Source organism: Acanthisitta chloris, unplaced genomic scaffold (genome assembly GCF_000695815.1).
Source record: "Acanthisitta chloris isolate BGI_N310 unplaced genomic scaffold, ASM69581v1 scaffold8565, whole genome shotgun sequence".
NCBI classification, from domain to species: Eukaryota; Metazoa; Chordata; class Aves; order Passeriformes; family Acanthisittidae; genus Acanthisitta; species Acanthisitta chloris.
This window is the reverse complement of record NW_008672035.1, coordinates 19,559-28,950: the sequence shown is the minus strand read 5'-3', so window position 1 is coordinate 28,950 and position 9,392 is coordinate 19,559. Positions and strand designations below refer to the sequence as shown.

Sequence of the window (9,392 nt, the reverse complement as noted above, 5' to 3'; positions counted from 1 at the left end):
TTTCCCCATTCTCAATCCACACCAAAGCTGCCTGACTTGACCCATAGCCATCCCCAGAGGGCAAAGACAGCACAGACTCTGGTGTCCCTTGCAGAATTTGCAGACATGCTGCCTTAGGAATCTCATGAGCACTGGTGGCTTGTCTGTTTTCCTCTGCCCTTTTCTTAAAGGTTCTTCTCACCCACTGGTATTGTCACTGCATCCAGGAGGAACCAGAGCTGTTCTGGAGCCTGATTTCAGTCTCTGGGAGGGGGTTAGGATGGCCCTTCTGTGGAGTGGGATGTGCATTTTCCTCTGCCTTCCCATCAGGGTCTGTCTAGGAGAGGAAGGCAAGACTGTGAGTTGTGTGCTACTCCATCACCAGTACTTCTGCACTTCCTGCATGGATTGGGTACCCTTCTGTGGCACTGAGTGTAGGCAAAAGGGAATCCCATGATATCCTCCTAGCTGAAGAAAAGGGAATTGAAATTTTCCTTGTTATTTTTATCCTGGTGCTTTCTTGATACTTTCTTTTTTGCCTTCTTGAGTCACTGCTTTTTATTTTTTGTTTTATTTTTAGCCCCACTGGGAGGTTAGAGGAATACTTGAATTGCATGGACAAAATCCAGAAGGCAGTGGAATACTTCCAGGACAATAATCCAGACAGCCCAGAGTTGAACCGTGTGGTAGGTCCTGGATGTGGATCCTGGCATGGGAGAGAGAGGGACAGACACAGCCCTGCTGCTTGTCCTCTTGCTGTGAGAGGCTGTGGGTTTGCTGCCTGCTGAAGGTATTGTTTGGGCACAGCTGAAGCAACAGTTGCTTTGACTTCTGTTTGTCTGTACTCAGCAGCATTTCTGCTTGTGGTGTGTTTCCCTCTCTGCATTGTGCCAGAGGACTTCTGAAAGCAGATCTTGCACCTGTGCTGGAGTTGTTGGAACCTCCTGAGTAGTTCTTGTCTGTCCTTCAACTGCTTGAGCAGAGTGAGAGATCTGTTTAAATCCCACTTGAACACTGAGTAACTCCCAAACCCTTTTTTTATTCAATTCCCTTTAAAAGTCTCTCAGATTCAGGTGTGGTTGGAGTTTGAAACGTGTGCTACTTGACAGTGGTTAGAAACACTGCAGAAAATATGTTCTTATGGAGAAATAGTTGTCAGTGATTACAGAAGTCTTGTGCTGCTTCTGTCCTCTTGTGTGCCAGAAATCCCTCTTTGAGAGGGGCAAGGAGTCCCTGGAGTCAGAGTTCCGCAGCTTGATGACACGATACACCAAGCCAGTGCCACCCATCCTCATCCTGGACCTGATCAGTGGGGATGATGACATGGAGACCCAGGAGGAGATGTCTCTGGAGCACCTCCCAGAGAGTGTCCTGCAGGATATCATCCGCATCTCTGGCTGGCTGGTGGAGAATGGCAGGAATCAAGGTTGGTGGTGCTGTGTGCTGTTCTCTTGTAGCTCTGTCTCAGGCGAATGCTCTCCAGCTACTTACCACGTGTGGTTGTGACCCACAGTGAGGAGTGAGGGTTGTGTGTGTAGCCCTGCTTAGCTGGGCCTGTAGGTTTCACACCTTCAGCCATGAAGCAGCTGCTCAAATGCTGCTGTGGTGGTCAGTCATGAGCCACACTGCTGTGGGCACCTGGCAGGACTAGTGACTGCCTCAGTAGCACCTCTTAGGTGAGTAGTTCAGTCTTTCATTCACCTGAAGATCCTGATTTATTTTTTTTTAGTGTTTGCAGTGAGACTGAAACAGTGGTTGGTCAGTTGAACAGAATGATCTCCTAGGATATGATGAGAGAACAAGCTGTGTAAATAAAGCACAAATTATCTTATCTTACAGACACTTGCTGATTGTCCTGTAGCAGAAATACCTTGCATTTGCACCTGTAATGCTTTCTGATGGAGCTGCAGCTTTCCAGTGCTCAGGTTTTATAGCTGTGCAAGACACTGGTCACTTAGGCCTATTTGGGAACTATTTATGAACAGAACTTTGTATTAAATGTAACCAAGGGCTGGGGTAAAGCAGGACAGACTTTCTTCAGTCTGTGCATGTCTCTCCTGTTCTGCAGCATCAAGATCTGCCTTATCCTTTAATAGCTTTTCCTTTGGGAGTGAATGGCTTTGTGGACTTGTACAGGAAACCTGCACATACAGCTAGCTCCTAGATTCACCCCCCACCTCAATGACTGACTCCTGAGGGGGATTATTGTGCCTACCAAGTATGATGAGCATCCTTAAAAGCTTCTTAGGAATTTTTCCATGATCAAAGGCAGCTCAAGCACATAGAGCATATTTCCTCAGTCAGTTTGTGTTCTGCTTTCAAATGATGAGCACCTCATTAAATTCCCAAATGCCCTGAATCCTGCAAAGTGTGTAAAGTCTCTCATGCTAGAAACTGAGCACTTGAATTGACAATGTCTTGCACAAGTATTTCCCATCAGTTCCACTACTGATGTGCTCTTGGTAGTGGTGGATTTAATGCTGTGTGTGCTGGGAGGGCTGGAATGAGCACTGCAGGGGGAGGGAGAAGTAAGTCCCACTAGGGACACAGAGTGTTTTAGGAGGTGTTTGTTTGACCATATGGCATCCCCTGTTTGCTTATAACCTTATTTTTACCTTGTCTCCTTAGATTTCATGACTGTTTACTTCCAAATCCGCTCTGTGCAGCTCGACCGCTCCATCAAGGGGCTGAAGGACCATTTCCGTAAGAACAGCTCTTCCACTGGGGTGCCATATTCCCCTGCCATTCAGAACAAAAGGAAGGACACCCCCACCAAAAAGCCCATCAAGAGACCAGGTGAGTCCCTGAAGGGTCATCAAACACATCTGCAGGTCCCCACACTGCTGAGGCAGCCTCTGTGGCTAAAATGTGCTTGTAGGGCAGGAGCAGGGGTGAGATTTTGGAGATCAGCACCTCTTCTCTGCCCTGGATTCAGCATTGGGATTACAGACACTGTCTGTGTGTCAAACCATCAGGTCTGTTCTCTGGGTGCTGTAAAGGGAGGAGAGGGGCCCTGCATACAGGGAGAGGAAAGGCCTTAAAGGAGATGAGCAAAAAGAGACCTGAGAGGGCTATAAAAGGACTTGATCTGAGAACTCCTTTCCTCAGCCTTGGAATATGGAATATAGTCTGTGCCACAGCAAATAGATAACTCTGTGATAAAACACATTGCTTTAATCATTACCCATGAATGATAAATTATGATTGTGCTAGGAAACCAGGAACTCATCGGGACTTAAGACAGGACCTAGGTATGTGCCTACAGAAACAAGACCCAACATTGTCTGAATTTTGAAAGGGCTCCTAAAGCCTCTGCCTTGGCCTGTCTGTGAAAGAGCTGAATGTGGCTGGTGGGTTATTCTGCTCCTCAAAATGGAGTTCTGCTGCATTTTCTGCAGCTGGTGAGGGTCGCTCCCGTGTACCAAGTGCAGAGCTGGACTTCCCATCTCTGGAATGTGCCATCTAGTGGGAGCACAGCCAGGAGTGCCTGCAAAAGCCAGCACATACCTCCCACAGTAGCACAGGGATGTTGTCGCTGTGTCCCAGCACCCTGTAGCCTCCTCTATAAGAGTGACCAGACTCAGAAAGTCCATATTTCTGTGTGCTTCCCTGGCCAGTACTCTCCCTCCCTATTATTTTTTTTCCTGTGTTCAAATACTCTTAGTGGGTTCAGTGTAATAGTAAGAAATGTGGGTAGGGACTGGGAATGGATGGGATGGGGAAAGGGAAGAAAAAGAATTACCCATTTTAATTGTGTTGTGTTTATTTTTATAATCCTGATGTGAATGCAGTCCTCATCCCAGGTAATGTGCGTCTCTGTGTGTGTGTGCTGGCCCTGGTGCTCACTCTCTTCACCTCTGTGTGTGGAGAGGCTTTGCTGGGCCTCTTCTTGCTAAAGCAGAGGGTGTGCCTGGGATATTTGGGTGTTTGGAGAGGGAAGGCTGTGGCATCCAGACACCACTTCTCTGGTCTGTTAAAATCAAGCTGTGCTGTTGGTGCTGTGCCCTGGAGCTGTTCCTGAGAGCTGATGTGCTGCAGTTGGTAAATGCAGTCAGTCTGAATTTCAGAGGATTTTCCCCTGTCAGGAGAGAACCACCTGACAAGGGAGTGTTTCCCTTGCCTTTCGTCTGGAGTTTGGCAGGTAGTTATGTGCGTAAGAATTGTTGGGGGACCTGTAGAGGACAATATCCTTGTGCTAAGGAGAACGAGCTATGCTGCAGGTGTTAGAAAAACAGTGATTAAAATTGCTCCTAAGCTTAGGGGCAACCACTTGTGTTCAGCTTCTGAACTCCTGGCCAAAAGTATGATTGCAATAGGGACAAAAAGTCTTTCTGTGTGGTTTGGAGGTTCTCTCCTGGAAAGATGCCAGGTGGGATCTGTAGTTGTGCCATGGGGAATTCAGGGTGTGGATGCTTCAGATGTGGCTGACAGTCCCAAGTTATCACCTGATTCTGAGAAGATTCCTGGGGTTTGATTGCTGTAAATTCAGCAAGCATTTCTGAGCCACTTGCCAAATAGTGACAGTTCCCCTGTGCTCTAGGAAGATAGTCAGGGATGGAGGAGTTGTTTTTTTCATGGGCAGATTGAAAAAAAACTAGTATTTTTTAGTGAGTTTCAGATTTTTGATGCTCACATAGAGAGTACAGAAAGGAGTCCACAGGTTGGAGAGCACAAGCATCTGTTCCCTACAAACAGGACTCCTCCAAAGTGGATGCTTTTGGCCATCTAGAATTACTTGTCATGGTGAATGTCTCAGCTGTAGATTTGCCAGAAGATTTTCGTGTCTTTTTGCCCAGTTTAATTGGATTTTGTGAGAAGGACCAGGTAGAAGGCACAGAGCACTGTCTGAATGAGACAGTGTATGAAGGAAAGAGCATTTCAAAGGATCCATTGGGTTATTGTTAATCTCAGGAAAAAAATAGTGGCTAATTTGTCTCCAATCTTCTATGAACAAGGACAGAGAACTAGACTGTAGCTCTCGAAGGGCAGTGGTGGTTAAGCCATCTGTTATGGCTACTGAATTGTACTTGAGTGAAATTAAAAATGGGGAGAACAGTCTTTGAGCAGAGATTCGGTGTTTTTTCTGTAGTTCCATCAGCTTTCAAGGACAGCTCATGAGGGAAGGTCTTACACCCTCTTCACACTGGCACAGTGGCCCTTCAGAGCAACATTAGCTGGTGGTGTTTGGTTCCCCTGAGCTTGGCCTTTGTTCAGTTATGGACAAAGACAGGTTTTTTTCTGTTCTATTACTTTATTTCAGTAATTAAAGTCAAGTTCTGCCAATTTGGGGTTCAGACAAGGGTGTTTTCTCATGGTTCCAGCAAGTGAGTTGATTTCTTTTGTCCTTAAGGAAGAATATCCCAGTGCACACCCCAATGCACACCTTAACCTGTTGCAAGGGATCGATAACAAACTAAATCTGATGTGCTATAACTTTTTTAACCCACAAAACAAAGCACAAGAGAGGCCACAGCTAAAGGGAAGGTGAGGTATTAGGGACAGGGTTACAAGGCAGAGTTCTCCTCCTCTCCCCCACGTGCTACATTGTGTTGTAGAAAACATGCTCCATATCCACATGTTTCAGAGGGTCTTCATCTCCCTGTTCTTGTTTGGTTTGTTGGTGTACCTTGTATTGTCTCCTGTTGTTCCAACATGCTATTGAAAATCTGACTGCTGGAGATGCTTCCAGAGCAGAGTTGTCTCCTCCTAAATGAAACTTGTCACGTTGAACTGATGAAACAGTTTGTGGGCAACTTTTTTAGCAGTTTGCTGTTCGAATTGTCAGCAGTCAGTCTCAGAGAGCAGGTGTATTCAGATTCCCAACTTGTCCTGCTGCAGACATATGCACATGAAATCCATCTTCTTTGTGATGCCTGTAGACCCTGTGCCCTCTTGTTGGCTTGAGAACAGCAGGTAACTCAGCAGCTCTGCATTTTTGGGGAAGGACAAGGCCTGCAAGCAAAAACCAGAGAGCTTTGCCTAGTTTCATACAGGTTCCTGCAGTTGGCACTGAGAAAAGAGGATGCTTTGCCCTTCTCCTTGGTTAGAGAACTGCCTAAGGGAAGGAAAAAACAGGAGAACAAGGTGCAGTTGGAAAACCCACTTTATTTAACAATTGGGCCACAGGTTCCAGGTGGTTTTTGTCTTTTGGGGGCTCTTTTCAAGCTATAGGGATTCCCTTTTCCTGTTTCCAATGAGGTGCTACCTGAGGACAGGCTTCCCATTTCCTATACTGGTCACTGCCTAGCTTGAATGTGATGTTTTCATTAGTAGCTGAAACACAGTCCCATTTGGTTAGGGAGCTGCCTAATAGGGGAAAACAATCCTGGAACAACAGCATTTATCTTCCACTAGAATCCATTAAAGCCTAATTACAGTGCTAAGTCAGAAGGATCCAGCAGCACCAGTGACGCCCATGAACACTCGGTGTGTGTCAGTAAACACAGGTAATTGTGCTTATGGAAGTAAAATGCAGCACAATTGCAGCTCCTGGAAGTGAGAACAAGAGTAAAAGTATTGAAAATAGAAGAGCCCATTGGGATGAGCTGTGGGGACACCCAGTGCATACCTGTGGAGAGAGATCCTTTTGACAGCAGCAGCAGCTGTGTACTGCCTGCTTGGTTTTCGCATCAGTTTATCCTCATTTTTTATTCCTTTTTTTTCCCTCTCCCCCTGGTTACTTGAAAGCAGGAAAGATGAAAGAGCTGGTAGAAGAACAGTACCTGGGCTGGACTGCTCTGTATCAGCTGGGCCATGGAAACAGCAGTGAGAAGGAGCTTAGTGCATCTCTCCAGAGCTTGCCACAGCCCTCCTTGCTCAGAGGAACCTGCTGTTGTGCTCAAGCTCTTAAGGTTTCTGAAAGCTGCTGAGAATGAAGTAGAAGTGTTGGGTGTGAGGAGCATTGGGAAGCTTGGAGGAGGCATAGCCTGCTTATTGGATCATATGGCAGAAGCTAAGATCAAATGCATAAGCCAGCAAGGGTGTGAGTCTTCCCACCTCCCAGGTGTGGGTCTAGGGGGAGAAGCTTCCTGCTAAAGGATTGTGTTTTATGGATATGATTTTTTTTTTTTATTAAGTGGATGAGAACACTGAACTGGCAGAAGAAGAATGCTGCCAGTGAAACATGATGCTTTAGGAACCATGTTCTCTTCTTTAATAAGTTCACCAGGTTAAGGCAGCTTGGTAGTTCAGTGGGAACTCCTCTCTCCTGTTATTCCCCATATCTCTTTATGGGATGGAGCTGTCCTGCACCTCTGGACGCTGTTCTGCAGCAGTGTGTACTTGGGCTTCCCCTCAAGATAGCAGTCCTCAGCATTTGAGCAGCCAACACTCATTTCCAGGCTGCACTGTGCTCACAGTCACTGCTACAAGTAGGATTTTCTGCATGTTTGAAGCATTTATGACTGTGTAGCGGAAGAACAATTCGTAATTTTGGCAGCAGCATTTTTATTTGCTGGCTTCTTCATCATTTACTCAGCCCAATTCTATTTCATTTGGGTATCCTATAGAAACCCCTTCTACCTTCCCAAAACTTCCAGCTCCCTGTTGTGCAGGCAACAGCAAAGCTCTGCTGTGAGAGGGTGTCCGTGTGCTTGTGGTAATTGTAGCTTGTTGCATGACAACTAACCTTTTAATGTGGAAACACTGCCTAGTCTTCAGTTGTCACATTAATGCTTTGTTTTGTGCTTTCCAGCTGTATATCCAGCCCTGCCTTTTGTTCAGTTCTGTCTGGTTTTTGTGTGTGTTAAATATAAATCTTTTAACCCAGTGTTGTTTTTTTTCATGGTTTTAATTGATTTGCAGTTCTTTAGAAGAGAAGTGTCTTGGGGATTAGGGTGGCTTAATGTGAGTTAGACATGGGTGGGCAGCAGCCATTATTCTGTGATTCCTGGGATGGGAATTGCTGCTGGAATTGCTCTCTCGAGCCCAGAGGTTGTCACCCTTTTAGTGCTTCCTGTACCATTCCTTGTCTTGACTGTGGGGCTGCTGGTGGCTCTTTATTGATTATGCTCAGAAAATACCCCTTGGAAAGGCACCTCTTACCAAGGGGCTGCAGTTGTGGCTCCAAGGAGCAGGCAATGTGTTGCTGGACAGGAATTGTCCATGTGCAAAGCTCTGCTCCTGCAGCTGAGGAAAAGCAGAAAACCTTGTGTGCTTGGATGCAGAGTACCAACTCAAACAAACCCACTGCAGGGAAGGGAGCTTCACTGCTTCTCTTCTCTGGTCATGTTTCCTCACCCACCATATCACCTCTCCAAACTGATCCGAGCACTCCCTGGTTCTGTAATCCTGGCTGGAATTCCCCAGCCTCAAAGCAGGGAAACAGTCCAGAAATGCCACTGTATTTGCACACTTGGACATGAGTTTGGGGTTCGCATTCTTGTACTGAGCATGCTCATTGGTGTCCTCTCTCTGGGCCCAGGTGACTTGCTGGTGGAGGGCTGGTGTTCTGGGTTTGTTTTCTTTCACTCATTTTCTAGGTCTTCTTGTCTCTTCTCTCTGGCTCTGGTGACAGGCACGATCCGTAAGGCTCAGAACCTTCTGAAACAGTACTCTCAGCATGGTCTAGATGGGAAAAAGGGGGCCTCTAACCTCATTCCTATGGAAGGTAATCACAGCTCTAGCTACTTCACCCTTCACTTTCCTGTGTATCAGCTTTGCTCTTCCAGGTGGGACTTCCATTAGCCCAGAGCTTGGTGGGCACCTCTGGATAGGTACAGCTATCCATGGGGAGCCAGGGAGATGCTGGAGGACCAAATTATTTGTCTGAATTTCAGAGTCTCTGTAAACATGAGTACAGTTGGAGAAGAGTATTTCCTTAAAGCAGTTGACCCACCATAGCCACCTGGGTAATGGAAGCTCTTCTCTGCTGACATCTGCTTGTGGTGTTCCTGTTCTCTTTTCCTTTTGCTTTGAGACATTAAGTTTCTCAGTGCCCTTTTCAAACCTGATGCTGAAGTGTTGGACCACAGCTAGCTCAGTGCATCATGCCTGGACATCTCTGTGGAGACCATCCTAATGTTTGTCTAACGTTTTCTGACTTCCTCTGCTCATAGAGGTTGTGCCAGGTAAAGGAGAAGAGGTCACTTGCTTCAAAGCATTTGTAAGACCTTTCTATCTCCTCCTGTATTTACATCCAAAGTAGATCTCTTCAGCATCTATGCTGTAGTCTGTTAAACCCCAGATGCTGACTAACATCACTCATTTGAGGGAAAATTCTCATGTTGGGCAGGATATAGACTTTTGAGTTTGGATCTGTAATGGTTGTGAATACAAATTGGACTCTGCTCCCTGCTGTCCCAATTAGAACTTACAGCAGGAGGTTCAAGGGATTCCTGTGGCCCAACAAATGACTTAACTCACACTCATCAGGTTTCAAAGGGTTGCTACTGCTATATAGCCCAACAAAGGGA

General features: G+C 46.3%; 1 protein-coding gene across 1 annotated transcript in view; it reads left to right on the top strand.

Moving 5' to 3' along the window:
- Positions 1-9,392, top strand: part of EXOC7 (exocyst complex component 7) — a gene marked incomplete at its 5' end in the record, with an annotated part of 20,723 nt that overhangs the window by 1,376 nt on the left and 9,955 nt on the right. Inside the window, 4 exons of the mRNA XM_009074352.1 lie at positions 560-665; positions 1,183-1,405; positions 2,608-2,775; positions 8,495-8,587. Coding sequence (XP_009072600.1) covers positions 560-665; positions 1,183-1,405; positions 2,608-2,775; positions 8,495-8,587 — 590 coding nt within the window. The remainder of the gene's footprint in view (positions 1-559; positions 666-1,182; positions 1,406-2,607; positions 2,776-8,494; positions 8,588-9,392) is intronic.